Source organism: Ursus americanus, chromosome 35 (assembly GCF_024610735.1).
Source record: "Ursus americanus isolate L20-20 chromosome 35, mUrsAme1.1.p, whole genome shotgun sequence".
Taxonomy (NCBI): Eukaryota; Metazoa; Chordata; class Mammalia; order Carnivora; family Ursidae; genus Ursus; species Ursus americanus.
Window position 1 is genome coordinate 11,578,018 of NC_142161.1, and position 26,152 is coordinate 11,604,169.

At 40.0% G+C, this 26,152-nt stretch overlaps 1 protein-coding gene across 1 annotated transcript; it reads right to left on the reverse strand.

The window, feature by feature from the left end:
- Positions 1-10,144: 10,144 nt before the first annotated feature.
- Positions 10,145-25,871, reverse strand: GPR33 (G protein-coupled receptor 33). Its single transcript, XM_045802596.2, has 3 exons — positions 25,659-25,871; positions 16,145-16,365; positions 10,145-11,849 (listed from the first exon to the last, which is right to left on the reverse strand). The coding sequence occupies exon 3, from the start codon at positions 11,841-11,843 to the stop codon at positions 10,824-10,826; it is 1,020 nt and encodes a 339-aa protein (XP_045658552.2). The 5' UTR covers positions 11,844-11,849; positions 16,145-16,365; positions 25,659-25,871; the 3' UTR covers positions 10,145-10,823.
- Between the last annotated feature and the right edge of the window lie 281 nt (positions 25,872-26,152).

Genomic DNA, 26,152 nt, shown 5'->3' on the forward strand with positions numbered 1-26,152 from the left:
GTCGAAAGTCCAGGGTGTTCCAAAAACTGAAACAGAGATCTGTATACCTTGCTTCCTCCATATTACCCTGACCCTATTTTTGAAGGACTCTCTTAGCAATGTTTACTTCACTTTGGAATTCTCTTTCATACCGTCATATGTAATGTTGCGGTGGTGCACGTTGTACAATTTCCTTCAAGTTAGAAGTGAAAGGTGAGGGACGCCTGAGATGGCTCAGAAATCTTAAAAAAAAAAAAAAAAAGTAAAAGGTGAAGTGCAACATTAAGTTGGCTCTAGAGGAGGGTGGTGGTTGAACAGGAACCTAAGAGTATGCAACAAATCACTGTCTGAGCAGGAATAGTTCTTAAACTGTTACAGTGCTAAAAGGAGACCCTCCCGTTAGTGGGTTATGTAGGAATGCATTCTAGGCCCTCTGAGATGGTACGATGGTTGATTTAAAGTTGGTTTTTTTTTTTTTTTTTTTTTAAGATTTTATTTATTTATTTGACAGAGAGAGCACAAGCAGGGGGAGTGGCAGTCAGAGGGAGAGGGAGAAGCAGGTTCCCTGCTGAGCAGAGAGCCCCATGTGGGGCTTGATCCTAACCCTGGGATCATGACCTGACGGGAAGGCAGACACTTAACCAGCTGAGCCACCCAGGCAACCTGAGGTAGATGTTTTATTTATTTATTTTTTTTATTTTTTATTTTTTAAAGATTTTATTTATTTGAGAGAGAGAGAGACAGCGAGCGAGAGAGGGAACACAAGCAGGGGGAGTGGGAGAGGAAGAAGCAGGCTCATAGCTGAGGAGCCTGATGTGGGGCTCGAACCCAGAACGCCGGGATCACGCTCTGAGCCGAAGGCAGATGCTTTACCGCTGTGCCACCCAGGCGCCCCTGAGGTAGATGTTTTAATCTTACAGAGGCTGGAAGCAATCTAGCCCCTCACTTCAAAGCTCCGGGATTTATTTTTTTTCAGTGGTTAGTGAGGTGGTCAGGTTCTGAGAAATTAGTTCACACTAACTAAAATGCACAAGAATTGGCGTAGAATCAGAATACTAATTTATTCATTTTTAATAAGAAATATTGCTGTGACACAGAGTGGAAATTCTCACATAGGACATGATCGACACCATTGCCCTTGAGTTCAAGCAGGTATACTAGGTTATATTCAAAAGTCTCTTAACTAACTGACCATGAGATGTAGTCACTCTTCTGCCAGCACACAGGAAACTGAGGTTGGAAAGACCCTTGTGGAGTCTGGCTTTAAGACGCTTGCCACATGCTTTAAAACTGCAAGGAAAGAGGAAACAAACATATTTAAATAAGAGCCTGAAACAAAAAGTCCAAAGGTAAATGCTCCAAACTGCGGGTATAGAATTTGTCATGGAGGGGCGCCTGGGTGGCACAGCGGTTAAGCGTCTGCCTTCGGCTCAGGGCGTGATCCCGGTGTTACGGGATCGAGCCCCACATCAGGCTTCTCTGCTAGGAGCCTGCTTCTTCCTCTCCCACTCCCCCTGCTTGTGTTCCCTCTCTCGCTGGCTGTCTCTATCTCTGTTGAATAAATAAATAAAATCTTTAAAAAAAAAAAAAAAAGAATTTGTCATGGAGCCTCTTCTTACACAGGCAGAAACTGAGGCCAGAATGTTCATCCAGTTAAAGCCCCTCTGTATGGAAATATGAGGCCTGGGGAAATGACAGTTCCCCATCTAAGAGCTGAGTCTATCTCTAACATGAATAGTTTGTACAACCAGGTTGAGGATGGGATTCGGAACTTGATATTGATTGTTCTTTTGTTCAGTTTGCTTTTTAAAATTATTTTGTTACTGCACCATTTGCTGGTATGTTGCGTAGGTAACTTGATATTGCAAGTGTTTTTAACTCTTAGGCAATGATGGATATCTGGCAGTTTGTAGGGTTTCCCCTCGGTAGGCTGATAAATTATCTTAATTATCTTGATCTTTGGGTTATTTTTCAGTTCATAGTGTTGTGATAACTTAGCAAAGCTTTGCATAACCTTTTGAATATTTGTATACGTGTGTTAGCCATTTTGTCAAGTCAAGCCAGCTGTTGTAAGGGCTTTTTTGTTGTTGTTAAGATTTATTCATTAATTTTAGAGAGAGGGAAGGGGCAGAGGGAGAGGCAGAGAGAAACTCAAGCAGACTCCACGCTGAGCGGGGAGCCTGATGCAGGACTCAGTCTCACGACCTTGAGATCACGACCTGAGCTGAAACCAAGAGTTGGATGCTTAATTGACTGTACCACCCAGGCGCCCCTGTAAGGGCTTTTTATAGTTTGGACACCTGCATCCTTTGTAGGAAAAAACTATGAAAGATTTTGAATGGGCAGAAGAGATTTCTAGATATTCTTTGAAGTGAATGCTGGAGTTTCTGGGGATTCCTTTGGTCCTATAGGGCTATATAGGATTTGTCTTTGACTAGGCTGTCTTACAACTCTTTAGAGATAGAAGTTAACTTGTTGAACACAAATCGTAAGCAAATCATTCCTGTCCATAAAAATGTAAAATTTGATTATTACTCTGTGGATGCTGACTCATTTTGCCCAATTTGCATCCCTCTGTAAATTCATTTCAGCATTCCTTTCCTGACCATACATGTATAGCACCTTGAGTTTTCTCTCTTTTGAAAATAAACTTCAAATTTCACAGGAGATTTAGATTTGTAGAAATGATCAAAAATAGTACATAGTTCTTATATACCCCTCACCCAATTCCCCCTGTTATTCTCATCTCAAATTACTATGGTATGTTTGTCACAACTAAGGAAACAACACTGGTACGTTAATTAAACTCCATCCTTTATTCAGATTTTCTTAGTTTTTCCACTAAATCCTTTTTCTGGATTCTATCCAGGATATCACATTACATTTAGTGTTCACGTTTCCTCAGGCTGTGGCTGTTTCTCAGATTTTTCTTGTTTTTGATGACCTTGGCAGTTTTGGGGAATACCGGTAAGGTACATTGTAAGGTGCCCTTCTATTGGAATTTGATGTTTTCTCATGAGTAGACCAAGGTTATGGGTTTTTGAAGGAGGATCACGGAGGTGAAGTGCCATTCTTATTACATCATAGCAAGTGTACATGCTGACAACATATCTTTTTTGCTGATGATATTAACCTCGATCACCTGGCTAAGGTGGTGTTTGCCGGGGTTCTCCGGTATAAAGTTAAACCTTCCTTCCCCCTTCCACAATATACTCTTTGGAAGCAAATCCCTTAATACAGCCCATACTCAAGCGGTATTACTATTCACACTTTCGAGTGGGGGTTATCTGCATAAAGGGAGGGAGTCTGGAATTAAGAGGTAGAGGCTTACGTAGACCCTTAAGAGAAGGAGTTGACCTTCTGCCAAGAAGCTCAGCCAACTCCAGTTGACCCTTTAGGGAGGCATTTAGGGAAATAAATACCTGACCCCATGCTCCATCTTCCTTGCATTTCCTGCCAGAGCTCCCCATTGACAAACCTCTACCAGAAACCAGGAAGCGGGTCACCTGTTGCTGGCCCAGGCTCCAGGGTGGAGAATGCTTGAATGTGGATCTGGAAGGCAAGCAAAAGACACCAAGCTCACTGACTGAAGAGGTTTTAAAGGCCATAGTGTGGACTCTTTCATCATCTTTTCGTTGGAAGATGACAGCTGGGGAGACAGAGATAGTTGAGTTAACATTTCTTTTCTTTTTTTTTTTTTTTTTAAGATTTTAGTTATTTATTTGACACAGAGAGAGAGACAGCCAGAGAGAGAGGGAACACAAGCAGGGGGAGTGGGAGAGGAAGAAGCAGGCTCCCAGCAGAGGAGCCTGATGTGGGGCTCGATCCCAAAACGCCAGAATCACGCCCTGAGCTAAAGGCAGATGCTTAACGACTGAGCCACCCAGGCGCCCCTGAGTTAACATTTCTAATGGAACTCCTTAATTTCTCTAAGAGTTTAGAGAGGTGAAGTTAGACTTTGTGAGTTATCAGTGTAAGATGAGCCAAGGTCCTTGCATTACCCGCCCCCCCCCCCCTTTTTTCCAGTCGTTGGAGGTATGGCTAAGACATCAGGGAAGAAAGGTTGCTGGGATGCTTGCCTTGGTGAAAATGCCCTCTGCATAGCCCAGCTTGCATGGCAGGAAGAGACAGAGCTGCTGCTTCCAAGGGGTCCTACAGAATTGGATAAGAGGCATGTTACGGGGGACCATTAAAGACCTAAGTCCTTAGAGCTCTCATGGAATCCTCTGGACTGTGAGGAAAGGGACTTGGGATCAGATTTGATTTGCTACAGAAAAAAATAATGAACCATTTTTACTGTTTCTGAGTGTTGTAACTAAATAAGGTTCATATTGACTCCAGTAGGAAGTGAATAAATAATAGAGATTTCCATAATGAGTTTATATATACCTAAATCTTCAATTGCATTTGCTTGAGAAGGAAAAGGGAAAGCTAGTGTTCTCAGATGGCAGTTCCCTGGTTGTCTGTTCCTTTTGACAAGTGAAGTGAAAGAAATACTGTAGATTCTTAGTTTGCTTAAGGAAGAACATTCTAAAAACCTCAAAAATAGAATTCCAACTCCAGAATTAATTTATAAGTGCATGCATGTATTTATCCAATTGTTTATAAATATTCATCTATCATATTAGATACCAAGTTAGATGTTGGAAATACATGAGGAATAAGATGCAGGTTTTACTCTCAGGGAACTCAATTTAGTGAAGAGACAAGGAAAACAAAGGCGGGGGGGCATTAGAAAACCTGTTTCTGTTTCCACCAGTGTGTTCTTTCCCTCCCAAAAGGAGAAGGACAGGACTTGGAAGGGAAAACACCTCCTGGAAGCCCCGAGTTACACTAAACTGGGGGTGACTGGCTTTAACGGGAGGGAAAATAAGGTCTTTGACCCAAACGATTTGGCATAAACTGGATTTTCTGGGCCATATCCCAACTAGGCAACTTTTTTCTTAGCCACCAACGGACTCTCTTTGGAAAACCTTTCCCTATACAGGAATTATGTGACCTTCAGTGTCTCCAAAATATGCTCCAGGCTTGACCTCCAACTCAAAAGGTTTCCTTCCTTTAGGCCACAATTCCAAGTCTAATTTCTTTTTCTTTCTTTCTCTCTCTCTCTCTCTTTTTTTTTTTAGATTTTATTTATTTATTTGAGAGAGACAGAAAGCGAGCACGTACAGGGAGGGGGAGGGAGACAGGGAGAGACAGGCTCCCCGCTGACCAGGGAGCCCGACTTGGGGCTCGATCCCAGGACCCTGGGATCATGACCTGAGCTGAAGGCAGATGCTTCACCTACTGAGCCCCCCAGGCGCCCCCAAGTGTAATGTTCTAAGTACTCTGTTTAGATACACTCTGCTGGGTGTGAAGCTGATTAAAGTAATTCCCATTAACTTGTGAATGAAACGTTACCTTCTTAAAAGGTATATTTGCATTTTAATGGCAGTCCCTTAACACAAATTAATCTCTAATTAGTAGAATGTGTGAGAGTTACTTTTTGTGGGAAGAAGAAGGAGGTGGAATTACTCCTTAATTCTCCAAGTTTAAAAGAGCTGCTACTCCCAGAGCCTCTGGATTCTCACCTCCCAGACACTACTCAACATGATGCAATTTTGTTTCTCTTCCTGAAACTAATGATTTTGAAAAGCTTTTTAGGTTAAATTCAATGGACATCATCATCTTTTGAATAGCTTTTATATTTGGGGGAATTCCTACATTAGGAGCATCCTCTTCCCTCTCAGGTGGAAATCAGAACTCAGCTCCCAGCCTCCTTTGGAGCTAGGATGCAGGCATGCCAATTAGAAACCTTCATGCAAGAGTAAATTTGGAAGTGAGCAATGTGAATAAATAGGCCTGCATGGGGCTTCCATGTTCCTCATGGCGGTGTTGGCGGAGCTTTCCAGCACAGGACAGTTCAAGACTTGATGCAGAAGTGGCCTTGGTGTCAGCAACAGTTGCAGTAAAACCAAGTTGCTGGTGTTCGAGGCTCAGTGGGAGCAGTAGCAGAAGCTGGTGCTGTTTACAGAGTGACAGTTTCCTGATCTGGGCGGTTCTGGGCAAAGTTTTGGGCACTGTTCCAGGAAGCTTAGCCTTGAGTGTTTCTCCAGTCACCCCAATAATTCTGTGAGCTACTTAGTATCCATTAATAAACCAGTTTTTGGTCAAACCACCAGAGTGAAATCCACTGTTAGCAAATAATTGATACAGGAGTCACCTTTAACTTTCCCCTCTCTTTTGACTTCTCAACCAACAGAATTTACAGGACAAGACTCTCTGTTTTTCTCCATCCCTGCTCCTACTGTCTTAGTTCAGGCCACATCACCTGTTACCTGGATAACTCCAACACTGTCCAGTTTGACCACTCACCTCCAGTTTTGACCTCTTCATCAGAGCAGCCAGAGTGATCTTCCTAAAATGAAAACTGAATTCTGTCACTCTTTGGCTGTAGATCCTGTTGTGGCTTCCTAATGCCCTCAGGATAAAGTCTAGGATCAAGTCCAAACTCTTTGTGGGCTTTCAGGATGGAGGTCTAGTTGACTTTTCCTGCTCATTTTGGCCATGCCTGCTTCTCACACCTATACTCCAGTCATACTCTTTTCTTGCTCAGAACCAGCAGTAAATGGACCCCCTGGGATCCTGTTACAAGTGCAGAATCTTGAGGCGCCTGGTGGCTCAGTTGGTTAAGCATCTGCCTTTGGCTCAGGTCATGATCCCGGGATCCTGGGATCGAGCCCCACATCGGGCTCCCTGCTCAGCGGGAGACTGCTTCTCCCCCTCTCTCTGACCTTCCCCCCTTCCTCCACTCTTGCTTTCTCTCTCTGTCTCTCTCTCTCTCTCACGCACGTTCTGTCTTTCAAATAAATAAAATCTTAAAAAAAAAAGAAAAGAAATACAGAATCTCAGCCCTACTCCATACTCGGTGAAGCAGAGTCAGCATTTTAACAGGATCGTTAGGTGATTTATATGCATATTTACGTTTGGAAAGTGCTGCTTTATGGCACCGTGCTCTCTTTCCCTCTGCGGCTTTGACACGTTCTGCTTCCTCTGTTGTACTACAGAGTGTGTTTATGTGTTTAACTCTGTTCTCCAAGATTCTTCTGGGAAAACTGGCGAAACCTGGGTTAGGGGCTTTAATTTGTTTTCCAAACATGGCACTTACTCATTTTTACCATAATGACCTTTTAGATCCTTTTTATTTCCCGTGAAATGGGTTTTCTGTTCTGGATGTACTTTAGAGTCAGCCTAAGAACTTAAAAAAAGACAGATGCCTGGGTCCCACCACTAGAGATTTTGGTTTTAATTGATTTGAGTAAGGCCTAGATACTGGTGTTTTAAAAAAGTGTTCCAGATGATTATCATGTGGAGCCAAATTCAGAACCAGCACACAAGACTTTTAGCTCCTTGAAGACAGGGATTGTGTCTTTTCACTGTTGTATTCTCAGAGCTCAGAGTCTCATGGGACAGTTACATAAACTATACTAGTAAATAGCTGTTGCCCCTGATTTCAGGGCTATGGATTTGGCCTCTGTTGCACACACCATGCTACCTTACACCCCAGCCCCTCCTGCGTGTTAGCAGCTGGGCAGCCTATTCCTCTCGTGAGAACAAGGAGCCATTTCTTGAGGAAAGAAGTCGAGCTGGCATTTGAAACATCTAGTCTCTAGTCATCTCTGTATTCTTTTCTTGAGCCAGTTTAATCCTGATATAATGAAGCAGGTTTATATAATTGGATGCTAATAGGCACATTGTTTTTGAAAGACTGTCTCCAAATACGAGTTCCAAAAGCAAAGCCACTGATTCTTTGTTTATAAACATCTTGGGTCCTGAGAATTCGTAATAGTGAGGAGGTTGGTGAGATCAATACAACTATAACAGATAGGTTTTCTCAAAGTTAACTATAGTTTTATGGGAAGTTAAAAAAATACATTCTGGGAGAATTTTCTTAAGTTTACATCCCATTTTCTTAAAATTTAAAGTGACAAGTTAAAAAAAACCCTCTTAATAATATATTGATATAGTGTTTTATGATTTAGAAGTAACTTCATAACCACAATCTCATTAAGAGATGTCCCCATATTATAGGTGAGGAAGCTAAGGCCCAGAAAATTTGGATAACCTGCCGCATATAGAACGTCAAGCTAGAGGCAAAGCCAAACCACCACCCAGATCTCCTGATTACAAGCTCAATGCTGTTTTTTAAGTTTTACTTTTGTGTGTGGATCCTGACATTTTCTAGGCATTTACTTGATTTTTGCAGCCAAAAAGGTGACTTCTGTTGAAATAAACAGACTAGGTAGATCTGGGCTTAAAGCCCAGCCTCGCTGCCTCCTAGCAGTGACCTCAGGCCGTGGGTATAATAGTTAAGAGCATGGATTCTAACACCAGGCTGCCAGGGCTTATAAAACTGGTTCTTCCAATTATTTATTCTGTGGCCTTGGGCAAGTGCATTACTTTCATCGTCTGTAAAATAGGGATAATAATGTGACCTAATTCATAGAATTGTGAGTTACTATTTGTAAAGCACACAGAATCATGTCTGCACACAAGGTAAGTGTGATGTAAATCTTGTTAAATAAAAGTCTGGTTCAATCTTACTATTTTATACCTAAGGTCATTTTTCAAATCACACATTGTGATTATCCATATTCGATTTTGATTAAGTATCTTTGCTTGGATACCAATTGTATATAATATTATAGAAAAGAAAATAGTGTGACTGATAGGCTTCTTCTGTCCTTGAGGAGTTTACAATCTACAGAGAGCTGGAACAAAATATTAAAAAAAAAAACAACAACAACAGGAAAGGTCACTTCCTTGTTTGTTATTGTGGCAAGTTCGAGGAGGGAGCCAAAAGCCTCTCTACGTACCTTCTAGGTTTCCAATGCTATTCTCATTTCAAAGAATCGTATATTCCTTCGAATAAGTTTCTTGAGTCCTGCATCATAAACTTCAGTGGGCTTGTCAGGATATGCAAGTGTGGGGCGGGAAGAAATGCTGGCCCTTGCTTGCTGCAGGGATACTCGGAGCCACGGCCTGGTCGTCAGTCCTACTCCTCCTGCTCTGGGAAAACTGTTCTGTCTCCAAAAGCATGAAATAGGGGCCAACAATGAAAGTTGTCATCTACCCGGTGCTTTTTGTCCCTGCTATTCAAAGCGAGCAAGACCGAGCCCCCAGATGGCAGGGAGGCAGTGATGCCAAGTCAGCAGCATTTCTAAGGCATCAAACTACTATTACTTTTCTTCCAAAAAACAGTTAGTAATGAAGGTTCATTTTCCCTCCTTTCTGTAACCCTTGTAATTAATATCATCTATTCTGGGGTTTCTGACTAGGATATATGCCTGTGGCTTGGAATGGGTTGTGCAAAGCCAGCTGGAATATTTAGGCACTGAATGTGTGTTGTGGCCTAAATGTGTGTATTCTGTATCAGTTGAACTAGATAGATAGATCTATCTATTGATTGATGTCTATTGACTGATAGATAGAACTAATGAACTAAATATATGAAATGTAATTATGTCAGTGATACTACATGGTCCTACATTACTTAGGTGCTACAAAGTATTGCAAGAACTTGAAGTGAAACTTGAAAACCAGGGAAGATAAATTAATATTGTTATGGCTATTCTAAAATTAAATACATTATGACATTACCCAGATAGATTCTTAAACATTTATAATTATCTTAGTCACTTATTTCTGAAACAGTTCAATCTATAGGTTTTGAAAAGAGGAATTAAAGATATCTTTACATTGAAAACATTATAGTATAAATTCTTTATACTTTAACATAGATGTGAAAAGATCAGTGTTTTGTGATTCCCATGTTAAATTTTGTCCATACCAATTAAATAATTTAGGTGCTATGTGAGTAAAGAGGGATCTTGGTCCAAATGTCTATTTGCTAGAAGATTTTGTGACAGAAAAGTCAGATCAGTTGACACTATTGGTATTTAGAATTGAACCAACTGGGATGGCTATAATTGGGAAAAAAAAGGGAAAATAGTAAGTGTGGGTAAGGGTGTGGAGAAAGTGAAAATTTTGCATATTGCTGAATGTAACATAGTACAGCTGCTGTGGAAAAGTGTGGGTGGTTCCTCAAAAAGGTAAACATAAAATTGCCATGTGACCCAGTAATTCAAAATAATTGAAAATAAGGACTCAAACATATACTCATGTATCAGTGTTCACAGTAGCATTATTCACAATAGCCAAAGGTAGAAACGACCCCAATGTCCCTTAACAGAAGAATGGATAAACAAAACACACAATGGAATAAACATACAATGGAATATTACTTAACCATGAAGAATAAAGTTCTGATACATGTTACAATATGGATGAACCTTGAAAACATCATGCTAAGTGAAATACGCCAGGCACAAAATAGAAATGTTGTATGAATCCACTTACGTGGACTATGTAGAACAGCACATTCACAGAGACAGAGAGTAGATTGGAATTTATGAGGAGTTGTGGGGAGGGGGAAATGAGGAGTTATTAGTTAATTGGTGCAGAGTTTCTCTTTGGGATAATAAAAATTTTTGGAAATAGATAGTGGGGATGGTGGCAAAACACTGTGAATGTAGTTATTGCCACTGAAATGTACATTTTAAAATGGCGAAAATGGCAAATTTTATGTTATATGTATTTTACCACAATAAAAACAGAATAAAAATAATTACATTTGAACATCACCCATTGCTTGCTTTCTTACAGCCCTGTTAATATTCATACATCTAGCCATGGTTTAGCCTAGATGTCTCTCTAATATAGGGATTATATTCTATAAAAGCAGAGGGTACATCTCCGGTGGCATAATTGATTAAGAGTCCATTGATTCCTCTGGGATCCAAAATTCAAATGTAGGCTTCTGAATTTAGGTTTTGTGTCCTTTCAGCCAAAGAGTCCTCACTGAATGTTGACTCAAACAGAGCAAGAATGGACTTCTTGAAAACATTTTTGAAGTTCTCCCCAGTAAACAGGTAGAGTGTAGGAGAAAAGAGAGCATTGAAAGAAACGGTTATCACTGTAAGTATATGAGTCACCTGTAAAAGTACTGATTGGTGCTTAGTGAGAAGCAAGCCCTGGTGTACATGGTAGGGCATCCAGCACACAAAGAAAGAGAGAATGGCGGTCACCATGACTTTGAAGGGCTTACTGGATTTAAACAGGCCTCTCTCTTTCATCTCGTTGGCTACTTTTTTGTAACAAATGGTGATGATAAAGAAAGGCAGAAGGAAGCCCAGCAAGAAGCGGCTGATGAAACAGGCTACATGAATCCCTTTCCCTAATGTTTGCATCTTTTTGTTTTCCCACTTAGCAGAGGCAGCATAGTTATTTTGACAGGTCACTCTTCCTTTATGGTCATCCTGTGTCTCCCTGAAAACCAAATAGGGCATGCCGAGGGCAGTTGCAGAGAGCCAGATTCCCAGGATGATGCCGGTAGCCCAGCGTGGGGTTCGGTGCAGCTGTGACCACACTGGGTGAAGAGTGAGAAGGTAACGGTCAACGCTGATGGCCGAGAGGAAGAAAATAGAGGCGAACATCCCTGCTGACAAGGTGGCATTGATGACCTTGCACATGGCAGTTCCAAAGCTCCAGTGATTGTCCTGAAGGTAGGTAGTGGCTATAAATGGTAGAATCAATGTTGAAATAAAATAGGAGAGAATGAGATGAAAAAATAAGAGTGTATTGACAGTCTTTTTCATCTTGAATTTTAGCACCCACAGGTAGAGACCATTGGTGATGGTACCAATTATAACTGCCATGCACAGCAGGAAAGCAATGATCACGTTTGAGGCAGGAACTGGAAAATGAGTGCTGTTTCTTGCTAAAGTAGAGACATTGAGCAAATCAGTAAAGTTGACCAGATCCATAATTACCTGTAGAGAGAGAAACAGAAAATAACCACAAAAAAGAAGCAAAAAAAAAAAAATGTTAAATATGGAAATGTAAACAGTACTTTTTGCATAGTAATGGTCAAAATGACACTATTTTTAAAAAGGCAAACGTAGGGGCACCTGACTGGCTCAGTTGGTAGAACATGAGATTCTTGATTTCAGGGTCTTGAGTTTAAGGCCCACTTTGGGTGTGGAGCCTACTTTTAAAAAAAATTATAAAATGGATGGGGCGCCTGGGTGGCACAGCGGTTAAGCGCCTGCCTTCAGCTCAGGGCGTGATCCCGGCGTTGTGGGATCGAGCCCCACGTCAGGCTCCTCTGCTATGAGCCTGCTTCTCCCTCTCTCACTCCCCCTGCTTGTGTTCCCTCTCTCATTGGCTGTCTCTATCTCTGTTAAATAAATAAAATAAAATCTTTAAAAAAAAAAATTATAAAATGGCAAACATAATATTTCCACAATAATACAAATCAGATATTTCCCTAAGCTTTATATCTTTATTTTATATGACGAATTAAGATCAGATTAATTTGAGCATCCAAAATAGAAATACTACAGATGAAATTAATGTGAAAGAGAAATAGTTTGGGATATTTTGACTTGAAGTAATGAATTTAGGTAGCTAAAAATCTTCCATTTATTTATTTTATTTAATTAATTTATTTATTTTAAAGATTTTATTTATTTATTTGACACAGAGAGAGACAGCCAGTGAGAGAGGGAACACAAACAGGAGGGGTGGGAGAGGAAGAAGCAGGCTCCCAGCGGAGGAGCCTGATGCGGGGCTCGATCCCAGGACCCTGGGATCATGCCCTGAGCCAAAGGCAGACGCTTAATGACTGAGACACCCAGGTGCCCCTAAAAACTTCTATTTAGAAGTGAACCATAAGTCTGACCCTCCTTGATGGTCATAACTTCTTGAATAAGGCAATGTAGGATCAGTTTTACCTAAGACTTGGTTAGGGTAAATGTTGCAAATGAAATTGAGTAACAAAACTGACAACTACTGCAAATCAGTAATCATTCAGAGCTATAATTAGATTTCTCCCATGAGCTAATTATTGTATGTAGTAAGTGCTGTTAGCTAGCATTTTAACAGTCAGCATGTGATAAGAACCGATATTCATTTGGGAGCCCTAGGCTAAGGCACCATAAGAGGGTAACATGCTGGGTCCTGGGCGGCTCAGTCAGTTAAGGATCTGACTCTTGATTTTGGCTCAGGTCACGATCTCAGGGTTGTGAGATCGAGCCCTGCATCAGGCTCTACTCTGGGCGTGGAGCCTGCTTAAGATTCTCTCTCTCTCTCTCTGCTCCCTCCCTCCAAAAAAGGTTGTAAAGTGCCTTCAAAATCATCAAAGAGGAACATGCACTGTTGAAGATAGCGGTAGTTCTTACTTACTTTTACTTGGGGAAGGAAAAGAGGGAGAGAGGTCAAGGAATTGATATTTATCTAATACTTTTTATATGCCAGGAGCTTTATAAAAAAGTCATTTCTTTTTTTCCTCATAAGGACAAATATTTAAATAGAAGAGAAAGTAAGGCTTATAGGGCTTACATTTCTTATTTATCAACACTTCCCACTGTGCCTCCATTGTGGCAGGTAGGCAACCCTACCAGTGTTTTATGTTACTTCTTTGAAAATTGGTAATTCATATGTAGTGTTTTGATAATGCTCCATGAATCAGAGTATTTGATGATCCAAACTATCCCATTTCTTGGATAATGATTCCTATAGTATTGAAAATATGAACCTGAGAATGTTTTGGAAAATAGCTATTATATATAACAGTTGTATCACCAAATTGGTTTTTGATAAATTGGATAAATTGCTTTAGTGGAAGTTGCTAATGATTTTTTTTTTTTAATAAGCAAAAACATTTTAAGAATATATGGAGAGAAGAAATAAAATAATTGGTATTAAAATCACAATTGCTTTAAGTTAATTCTGTCTTCTAAGGGAGTTGCAAAATTTTTCTCCAAAGTAGAAAAATGGCCCTCTTCAGGAAAATACCTTAGTAGTCTGCTTTGAATAAAAAGTGAAGTCTAAGGACATGCAGTGGGTAGGCAATGGTGACTGGAAGAGTGGGAATCTGAGAAAGAGGCTTTGTGAAGGCCCTGGGACCGTGAGAAGAGGGAAGAGTGAGGATGGACTTAAAAGAGGGGGGCACAGGAAAAACACTGCAGGAGGTTAGGAGGCCTGAAGAGGAGAAAAGGTCAATGAGATATTTTGAGAAGCAGAAATGACACAGAGGATTTAAAATGAGGAATTGTCTTATATTCAATTTTAATCCATTTGTTATGCTTTGACATGGTGTAATGTCCCTTCTCATTAATCACAACTGTCTTGTATTGGTGGTTGCCTTGGGGAATCGAAGGAAAAGAGGTCGTGTTCCTGATTTGGGATGCAGTGGGATGGAGAGCACAGACCAGCCTCAGGAGGTGAGATATGAATGAGAAGATGAATATGGTGGAAACGGAAAAAATACTGAGGCATGAGTAGAAAAGGAGAAACAAAATTGCATGGAGAATTTCTGATACTGCGTGTGGATGGCCTTTGTGTATCTATCTGTGTATGTGTGTCTGTCTTTGTGTCTATGTGGTGTGTCTTTGGTCTGTCTGTATATGTGTGGTCTATTTGTCTGCACGTGTGTGGATATCTAGTCTTGTGTGTGTCTCTGTGGTGTGTGTTTGAATCTGTGGGGTGTGCATGGAGGTGTGTGTGTCTGTATCTGTGATCTGTGTATCTGTGTCTCTGTGGTGCAGGAGTGTGTGATCTCTGTGTGTATGGTGTGTGGTGTCTGCAGTCTATGTGCATTTATTTGTGTTTATGTGTGTTTATGTAGTGTTTATGGGTGTTTGTATGTGTTTATGTGGTATTTGTATGTCTGCGATGTGTGTGTGTGTGCGCACGCACACGTGCACGCATGGTCTTTTTGTGTATGTGCATATAAAACACTGGATACCTGAATTATAGGGACTTTTTTTTTTTAAACAATTGTGTGGCTGAGTTCTAGAAGGGCATCTGAAAGTAATGTAGTCAGCAAAATCAACACACGTAGTGGTTCTGAATAGCATATAAAGTTTCCTAGGAGCTTTGATTTATTGCACATAACCAGGAAATTTCTTCACTCTTAAAGATCTTTTAACGTGGTCTTAAAGTGTTTGAGTATAAATTAGTGGGGCAGAACCTGGGCTCTGGCATCCCACAGAATTGGGTTTCCATTCTCTCTCTACCACTTACCAGCTTTGTGGATGCTTAACTCTGAGCCTCTTTCACTTTCTAAACCCCAATGAGTTTTTATGAGGATGAAATGACATAATGTATATAAGACACTTAGCTCCCTTCATGGCACACATTCAGCACTCAATAACTTTTTACCTAATATTTTGCTCAACCTGTTATATTAAAGCTAGCAAGTACTTCATTTTGCCCTTTTAATACTGCAGGCCACATTCATTTCCTCCGCCACATTTTTATACTGAAATCCAGAGGACCAGCAGTGATTTCTGAAAAAAATCTAAATGTTCATCTATTGGGGCAGAAGTTCTTAGATTTAGAGTTATTTTGAGGCCTTGCTATAGTGATCCCTTTGGCACACAGTCTTCCAGGTGGACCTCCCTCTGCTTGGGGCCACTGTGCTACTGTGGGGAGGGGGGGCATGAGAACTCAGGAAGCTGATCTGTGTTAATTTAGGTACTTCATTGTAATGTAGTAGTACAGAAGTGACAGTAAGCGGTATGTTCTTTTCTAACTTTTCTACTAAATCTCTAAAAACTTTCCCAAGAATTAAACAAATTTGCCAAATGTTCTCTCAAACAGTGTTCATCATTAGCAATGACCTATCTTATTTAATGCAACAGCATTTAATTAAAAAAATAAAGCACTGGCCTTCCCGCAAAATGATACTTTTCCTTTATAATGCTCAAATCTGGAGATTTTGGATACATGTTGGTGGTTGCAGGATCTCTAGGCCCTGCCTCTGGTTTCCTGTTGAGTTAGTTGCCGTGGGAGGCACTGTTCTCTGGCAAATAGCACAGCCACTTACAGTCTCCCCCTCACTGCCCACCACAGGGACTAGAAAATTATACCCCCATTTCCCCAGATTTCCTTGCAGCAGGTGATTCAGTTTTAATCACCAAGTGATTCATATGATTCAGTGAATCCTAAGGAGGTGCCTCCCGTGGAGTTTCTGGGGTTGGAAAGCTGATCTGGAGTAAACCTAGAGGGTTTGTTCAGGTCGTAGCCCCAGGATAAAACCTGTTGGCCCAGGGAATCTTACCTTGGAGTTATATCTGCATGTCAGGTGGTCTTAGGCGGGCCAGAGGGACTCTCAACCAGCAGTTTTCTCTCCACGGATGGAGACAAAAAATCAGTGACACTTTGACTTCATTTCTTCTGCCTTTCTTCTTGGTGAGCCTATTCCCCAACTTCGAACCTACTATTAAATATTCCGTGAGGTCTTCTTGCGCTTTCCCAGTTCCTTTTTCTGGGAAATGTATGCTAAAGAGGTGGAAGTAGAGAAAGGAGTACTTCTTCAAATCATTTCTCCATTTTAAGAAGAGATTTAAAAAATTCCATAAACAGTCATTCTATGTAAGGTTGATAAACTTGTTGCAGGTGTTAAAACACTGATAAAAAATGACCTTCTCATATGTGGTTGTCCCACCAGACACCCACTCTGCCTTGAGTGGGGCATGTTCATTAGCATATGGAGCATGGTGCGGGGAACATAGCGAAGTGGTAAATATCAAGCATGGAAAAAAGTGAGTCTGGAGACGAGCTACCTAATCCTGCTGGAGTGAAAATGGTCAGCAAGAAAAACAAACACCAAGTTTCACATTAAAATGAAATGTGTGAAGACAGGGCAAAGATTAGTATTATTTAGTTGGGAAAGATGAAGACTATTATCTGTCCTTTGCATCTGTACAATTGTTGAGAATGGTTGGAAAGAACACAGAGTTGGGATTAATTTCCTTCTACTGAGAAGGAAGTCTTACAACATAGGTAATATGTTTATTTCCTATTTTCCTCTCTCCAATCCATCTCTGACATTTTTTAGGATTAGCTTCTGTGCTGATCTCAGTGTCCTGATTTCTTTCCTGCTCAGCTTCCTCTTGATCTCTGCACTGCCAGTAGAGAAAAATAGTGTGGTTTCAGTGTTGAAGTTCAGGAATCAGTTATCTAGTTTGTGTTAGAATTTTAAAGCTTTTGTTGGTACTGTAGCCTTATTAGAAATAGGTTTAAATTTTAGTTCTTAATTCATTTGGGACTGTGACCTTCACCCTAAGAACTGATCCTCTTTGCTTCAGGATAAGTTTTTTAACTTGCTGCTGCATTTTAAGTGATTTCTTGCCCAGTTTTCGTGCCCTTCGGGTTAATTCACATATCTGGAAACAACCTGAGGTATCGTTTGGTTCAAACCTGCTAATTTTGAAGGTTAGCAAACTGAGATGCAGAGTTAAGTGATTCACAGTTGGCTTTTTTTTTTTTTTTTTTAATTTATTTGAGAGAGAGAGAGAGCATGAGAGAGCACAAGTAGGGGGAGCAGCAGAAGGAGAGGGAGAAGCAGGCTCCCCGCTGAGCAGGAGCTGGACCGAGGGCTGGATCCCAGGACCCTGGGATCATGACCTGACCCCAAGGCAGACATTTAACCAACTGAGCCACCCAGGCGCCCCAACAGTAGTTTTCACCAACAGAAGAGCAAGGGCTCCTTCCACTGCCTTATGCTGTTTTATTAATAAAAAAGGGGGAGTGTGTGGACTAGGTTTTCCTCCTCTTTTACTTTGTATTTTCAAATGTTACAATTAGTAAAATTCATAAATAACAAATGTACTATGGACTAGTGTTTAACATCCCCAAATGTACAAGGGCTAGTACCATCATTAGATAGGCTAAAATTTAACTCTTTCATAACTGTTCTCAGAAATACTCTAATTAGTGAGCATTTTTTTCGAATAGGTAGTTAAAGCAGATTAACTCTGTTGAGAAATATGCAGACTGTGTTTGAGGAAGTATCTTCTCTTCTGTGGCTTTGGTGATGTGACTTCATTTCACTTTTCATATTTCAGATAAAGTCTTGTGATTTCAAGAAAAGAAGTCATGGAAATGGAAACTGTTTTATGTTGTTTTGATATAATCACAGTATGAAATATATAGAAAAGCAGAAGCAAATGATGTTGCAAAATCAAATGCTCGAAAGTCTAGGAACTCATACCTGCATATAGTTTTTAGAGTTGAAAGAGGCCAAGGAATTAATTTTTATTTTATTTTATTTTTTTTTTTAATTTATTTGACAGTGAGAGAGACAGCCAGCGAGAGAGGGGACACAAGCAGGGGGAGTGGGAGAGGAAGAAGCAGGCTCATGCGGAGGAGCCTGATGTGGGACTCGATCCCATAACGCCGGGATCACGCCCTGAGCCGAAGGCAGACGCTTAACCGCTGTGCCACCCAGGCGCCCCCCAAGGAATTAATTTTGTCTAATTCCTGATTCTATAGGTAAAGAGACTAAGACTCACAGAGATATTTGAGAGCTTCTCCTGGGTTCCATTATTAGTAAATAAATGACTTGGGGCAGAAATAATACACTAAAAATAGTGATGCACTACACTGATTCCACAAAACAGTATAGGATAGAAAAAAAAACCTAGATATAAATCTCAGCTTTGCTACTTACATATGTATAACCTCTCCAAGTCTGTTTTCTCATTTGTAAGTGTAAAAAAAGAAAGAAAGAAAGAAAACACCTCTTTTGAAGTATTCTTTTGAGAATAAATGAGATAGTATAGATCAGGGCTTAGCACAGTTCCTGGCACGTGGTAAGTGTTAAAGAAATGGTAGCTAATATTAACATGTAAGTTATAGCAAGCCCAGTGGGCTGGAGCAAATCTCTGAGCAGTGTAATTCAAGAAACACTTATTGTGTATCTAATACACATCAGAATGTTTGAGATTGGGGAAACAAGGTAAATAATTCAAAATAATTGTCTTTAGTGTTTATAGTTATTAAAAAAGATGGTTCCTGAACTGACTAGCTTAGGAATGTTGAGGAGAGCATATACTAGGTCTTGGAATCAGTATGGTTAAAGGCCTAGCAAAAGAAAGCAATGCTTCGTTTGTTTGACCTGGTTTTGCATTTTTCAAGATCACTTCTCACCACCCTCAATGTCCCAGTAGAGTGAGAATAACAAGGCAGGTATTAGCCCAGTGGTTTCCTTTCTGGCTGATGTCAGAATCACTTGGAGGTCTTTAAAAAAAAATGCAGAGTATCCCTGAGATTTAATTCATTTATCTAGTATTTATCAAATACTTCATGCATTTGGAGGACTGTTCTTGCCATTGGGGATAGAGAATAAACGAGAAGAGCTTTGTTCCCATGGACCTTACATTCTAGTGGGGAGAAATGGACAATAATCCAGTTAATAAAGAAGCATTAGCTAATACTACAGTATTATGCAGAGTATAAAACATGGAGATGTGATGAATAACTAATTGGCTATTCTAGATAGGGTAGTTGGGGAACCTTTCAGTAGATGATATTTAATGGGATTGGAATGATATGAAGGGGCCAATTGTGCAGTGATTAATAGGAAAAGCAGGATGGGGGGTGAGTGAAATAAGTGACAGGGAGGAAGAGGCACAAACTTCTAGTTATAAAATAAATACAGAGATGAAAAGTGCAGCAGAGGGAATATAGTCAATGTTATTGTAATAATGTATGGTGGCAGATGGTGACAACACTTATCATAGCAAGCATCTCAATGCTCGAGAAATGTAAAGAACTGTTGAATTGTTGTACAACTGAAACTAATATAACATTGTATGTCAACAACACTTCATTAATAAAAAAAATTTTTTAAAAGGAATATTTTTCATTTTATCCTTTATGTTCTCTAATGTCCTTTCTAGTGGATAACTTTTCTTTGTAATTGCAGCCATTTAGACCACCAGTTTATCATTAAAAGACCATTTCTTCAGAATACTGTTTTATTATAGACTTAAGGATATTGGACTCTGTAGAAAAATGTGAATTCTTTTATTATTTAAATAGGCACACATATGTCATTACATAAGGTAACACTATCCTATTTTATTCTCATTTTATATAAACAGCACTATTTGTTTAAGAAAAGTTACTTAAATAGATTACTCCTGGAGTGGTTTACCTCTCTGTTAGAGAAATGCATACTGCGTTTTCTTTTTTGTACCTAATGGATTTTCAGTGATGGTGATGGTGCTTTCAATGGTTTGATTTTTAAAAAAAAAATTAATTCCGGGTTTTAAATATTCAACTATCAAAAAGTATTAAAAATTACCATTCTAAAGAATACAAAAACACTAATTCAAAGAGATTCATGCACCCCTATGGTTATAGCAGCATTATTTACAACAGCCAAGATAATGGAAGCAGGCCAAGTGTCCATCAATTATTGAATGGAATAAGATGTGGTATATATATGTAAGGAATGGAATGGAATAGAGTGGAATATTATCGAGCCATGAAAAGGAATGAAACCTTGCCATTTGCAATTATGTGGATGGAGCTAGAGAGTATAAAGCTAAGCAAAATAAGTCAGTCAGAGAAAGATAATTATCATATACTTTCACTCATATGTGGAATTTAAGAAGTAAATGAGCAAAGGGAAAAAAGAGAGAGGGAGAGACAAACCAGAAGCAGACTCTTAGCTATAGAGAACAAACCGATGGCTACCAGAGGGAGGTGGGTGGGAGATTGGGTGAAATAGGTGATGGGGATTAAGGAGGGCACTTGTGATGAGCACTGGGTGATGTATGGAATTGTTGAATCACTATATTGTACATCTGAAGTTAATACGACACTGTATGTTAACTAACTGGAATTAAAATAAAAACTTAAAAAATTACCATTCAAAAAAAAAAAAGAGGAAGAGCATTACCCTGGACCTAACTTATGTCTTGCTTCATATTTGTTGTTTCTGTATTGGCCCCTTTCTATTTCTTATCTGCTCTTGCTCTCCTAATTGGGTCTCTCCATTAATTGGAATCTTTGGCTCATGACTTTTTAACTTTATTCTACGGCTTATGGCTTGATTCTCTTCCTTGGCAGGTCCTTGTTATAACAGCAATCCTGGAAAAAAAGAATTGAGCTTTATTCAGGAGACTTCTGGGTTCTGCTCCCAGCCTTGTTGGATACCATTCACCTTGCCAGGCTCCAGATCCTCTCCATGTCTGGACTGCATTCCTGGAACTGCAGGTAGGATGTATCAGAAGAAGAAGCTGAAAGTGAGGTTGGGAAGTTGGCCCAGATCTTGATTTTTAAAGGACTTGGATTCAGGTTCAGTCTTGGGGGAGAACAGTTTGGGATTTGGAGCACAGGCGGAGAGAGAGGTTTTCTACAGGAGTGAAAGAGTTAAGACCTCCGGTAGATTTGTTACCCTGCAAATTCAGCCCCAGGGTAATCTGCTGAAAGAGAACAGAGGAAGGATATTGGAAAGTGATGAAGGTTTAGAATTTCCTATGAAAGTAATGAGACATATAAAAAATAATGAGTGGGGTTAAGGGTCTGTTTGAGGTTGGGGACCACTCATTTGTGGATCTACCATCCTGGGAAGGGGGAAATTACCTCACTGTGCAAATTTTAAATTCTGGGCAGTAATTTACTGCTGTTACATTTACTTCCAGCCTGGGTACAGAAGCTGAAGCAGTTCGTCAAAATATTCAGGGCTGGTGGTTTCCAAGCTGATACTACCAGGGGAAGAAGCCAGCAGAATTAACAGTGCCGACTAGAGAGCAGAAGTGATGTTGCTGGGGGTTTAGGTAGAACAGGGAGTGTGCAAAGCCACGGTCAGTTTGATAGGTCGGTAGAAAGAATCGAGAAACTTGAGGTCTGGTGCTGGCGGAGTAGTTGTGTTTGTATGAGGATAGAAGATTATGGCCAGAGTGTGAGATGTTGGAAATTTCAGTTTTCAAGGTGTAGTAGTTCTGTATGATGGTAAGGTCTCCAATGTGGCAAAACTCAGGTAGTAAAGCAGTCAATGGAATTGACATCAAGAAACTTGAAACTAAGGTACTGGATGGTTTTTCTCCTAAGAGTGGTGGGAAATTGAGAGGTTTTATTTAAGAAGTGATATGGTCACAGTTTAAAAAGATAATCTGACTTTTGAGGTAGAGAATGGATTGGTGAGAGGTGAGAGTGAAAGTAAGAAGACCAAGTCACTTAGTTTGGGTTCTGAAACAGGATTCTAGGGCAAGTAGTTTATTCACAAAACAATCCCAGGAAACCTGGGTAAAAGGAGGGGGAGAGAGATGGGGAAGGGCAGAGTGTCTACAGATTTTGGTTCAGGTCATGATCTCAGGGTCCTGGGATGAAGCCCCAAGTCAGGGTCCCTGTTCAGTGAGGAGCCTGCTTCTCCCTCTCCTTCTGCCCCTACTCCTGCGTATGCTCTCTCTCTCTCAAATAAATAAATAAAATATTTTTTTTAAAAAAGCTATTTTACTAGTCCAGGGAAGAGACAAAGGTAGAACTTGGCTAGTGGTGATGGAGACAGAAGTAAAGGATTTAAGACATATGTACATACTACTATTTTTTTTTTTTTTTTTTAGAGCACCAGAGTATGTGCATGCACTAGGGTGGGGGGAAGGGCAGAAGGAGAGGGAGGGAGGCTCTTGAACATACTCTGTGCTGCATGTGGATCCTGACAGGGAACTCAATATCATGACCCTGAGATCATAACCTGAGCCAAAACTGAGAGTTGGGTGCTTAACTGACTGAGCCACCCAGCCTTGTGTGTACTACTTTTGTGCACATTAATTTCATGCTCTCCATTTTGTTAACCATACCGGTAAAGGTTTTACATTTTCAATGCCCTAAAGTAAATTGTAAGCCTAAGATATCCCAAAAAGACAGGAATAAAGTCTGGTACTCTTACTCCTGACTCAGGATACTAATTATTTAAAGGTAAAAGTCTAAGGCTGTGCTGCCAAACAGAAGTATTATGCAAGCTTCATTAAAAATTCTTTAGAAGCCACATTAAAAAAGTAAAAAGAAATATGTAGAGTTCATTTTAACAATATATTTCATTTAACCCAGCATATTCAAGTATTATCATTTCAACATATAATCAGTACAAAAATTATTGTTATTATTATTTTTTAGGGGGTGGGGCAAGGGCAGAGGAAGAGAGAGAATCTTAAATAGGCTCTATCTATGCCCAGCGAGGAGCCTGACATGGGGCTCGATCTCATGACCCTGGCATCATGACCTGAGCTGAAGAGTTAGACACTTAAGGGACTGAGCCTCCTAGGTGCCCCCCCCTTTTCAATACAAAATTTATTTAATGAAGTAGTTTATATTCTTGTTTTGTGCTAAGTCTTCAAAATGTAATGTGTATTTTACATTTAATGCACATTCTAATTTGAACTAGCCATTCTTCTGGCACTCAATAGTTGCCACGTTGGACAGTACAGGTCTAGGGTATGGCTTGTTTAAGAAATGAATTCTTTTATAGTGTGCTGTAAATAGCCACTACCTAGTAGAGGGAAAATAGTTTGCATTGAAGTATTGAATGTTAAAACTAAAATAAAACAGGCAATATTAATAAGGTTTCTGACTTTTCTCCACATATATTATTTTGATACTTCCAAATCAAGTGAAAGATATAATTTTTAAGCTTAGTTTAGGTTTCTACGAATGAGAACTATACAGCTAGAGTGACAACTTTCTTAACAAATCTTTTTGACCTTTAAATAATTAGTAAGGGTAGCTTTCTGAAGATAAGTTTTTTTTTTTTTTTCTAAGAATTTGTCGGGGGTGGGAGGATGATTAGGGGGAGGGGCAGAAGGAGAAGGAGAAGCAGACTCTCCACTGAGCAGGGAGCCCAATGCGGGGCTCGATCCCAGGACCCTGGGATCATGACCTGAGCTGAAGGGGACGCTTAACCATCTGAACCACCCAGGCGCCCCTACATAAATATTTCTTATGGTTTGCCAGTTGGACAGGAAGTCCTCTTTAAGTTTTTGACATCAGAATCAGCCTTTTTACAGTTCACCGTCCTTTCATGTCTCTCAGGCCCTCTCTTCCTTTCCTTATTTCAAAACCACAATTATCAGCAGGTAATACAAAGCTGGAATTCAGAGCTCATTGTCTTATGAATCATGTTCCTTTTCTTTCTCCATCTTCATGATAGGAATGAGAAATATTTGTAGCCAGGTCAGTGAAATAACTTAGGACAATACAAAATGGTCCTTGACTGAGATTATGACCTAATTATCAGAGGGCCAGAGATACTGAGATGAATAGGATGAAATATTTTTTAATATGTTTACGTGTATATGATTTCATCCTTTAAAATACTTTATGACAAACCACGGTCAAATGTGATTCATTTATGTTTTCTCCCAGTTTATTCCTAAGGACACTATAAAAATGAAGGCAACTCAGGTCCAGAGTGGCTTTATCCATGTAAGGAGTCATTATGGCTATACCTAATTTGGAGATGATAAGTTTACTAGTTATCAAAAATCTCATTTTCATGAGCTCTTTAGGAAGTGTGGAATAGATTTCTTATTTTATAAATGAAGCATTCCCCTGAGAAGCCTGGGCCACCATGTGAAGTGTGGCCAGGGAAGTAAGCTAAAAAAAGCTAACAACGTGTAAAAAAAGCTTTGGATCTTTGGCTTCAGGTACACCTGGATCAAATCCTGGCTTTACTTTTTGTAAGATATGGCCTCAGTTCTATTACTTAGATTCTCTAAGTTTCAGATGTCCCCTATTTATCTTAAAGAGCTTTTTATTTTTTATTTTTATCTTTTTAAAGGTTTTATTTATTTATTTGACAGAGAGAGAGACAGGCAGTGAGAGAGGGAACACAAGCAGGGGGAGTGGGAGAGGAAGAAGCAGGCTCCTAGTGGAGGAGCCTGATGCGGGGCTCGGTCCCATAACGCCGGGATCATGCCCTGAGCGGAAGGCAGATGCTTAACGACTGGGCCACCCAGGCGCCCCTTAAAGAGCTTTTTAAAAAGTGTATAACTCATTAGATTAGTTGCTGTGATGTATAGACCTAAGTATGTATGTATATTTCTATAAAAATGAGACCATCCATATTGTGCATCCAGTCTGGTAATTTTTCCCATTTAATATTATGTTATAAATATTTGCCATATCAATAAACTAGTATTCTGGGGCGCCTGGGTGGCGCAGTCATTAAGCGTCTGCCTTCGGCTCAGGGTGTGATCTCGGTGTTCTGGGATTAAGTCCCACATCAGGCTTCTCCGCTAGGAGCCTGCTTCTTCCTCTCCCACTCCCCCTGCTTGTGTTCCCTCTCTTGCTGGCTGTCTCTTTCTGTCAAATAAATAAATAAAATCTTAAAAAAAAAAAACTAGTATGCTAATAAATATATATCTATATCATCATGTAATACTCCATTTCAAATTACTTTGAGGATTAAATGTAATAAAATATGTGAATATAACTATCATATAATAACTTAAAAACAACTACAGAATATAAATGTTATTGAAATTCAGATTTCATCCAATCAGCCTGGTGGTTGACCTTTGCTACCTAGCCACCATCGTGCAGGTTGTCTCCAGCCACCTTAAAGCAAGACCTCCCCACAGAATTGCTTCCTACGTCAGAACCAGGATTCATGTGTCTCAGACATCACGTAGGCACCAGAATTAAGGTGGCTGAGGGAGCTGCATAGAAGATGTTTGTATGTCTGATGGTAGATAATAGAATATTGATGCTCTTCAGAGAAAGAAAATATGTACTATAACTAGTTCAAGACTTGGAAGGCCAGCAGACCCCCAGAGACTTACTCAGAGATCGTTCCTCAGAGCAGAAAATTAATTTTCATTTCTGTGAAGTCCTTTATTTCCAGCACCCTGGAAGTGTTTGTTCCGTTCCTTATGGAACAAAACTCAGTTAATGACCTTCCCACTTCAGCAAGATTATCAGAACATGAAGAACGCTCCAGATTTCTGTTTGAAAATGTGTGTTCCTCCTACTACATTTCTAGTTTTAAAATACCCTCTTTAACATTCCAAGAATTATTTTTGTAAATGATCTTGGCTGCAATTCAAAAAACCGTACGTAGCGTTTGTTAGCCTCATTCCTCGTCCTCCTCTGAGTACCATTTTATAGAAGTGCTCTCAGATGGTCTGGGGTAGAGACAGATCCTGGGGCCTGGGCTCCGTGATGTTTCCTAAGTCGTATGGGGCTGGGCCTAAGAGAGGAACTTTGAGGTCTATTGTCAGCCGTTTCTCCTTTTTACTATGTCTCTTGAGAAGGATACTCTGAGCTATGAGTGCTG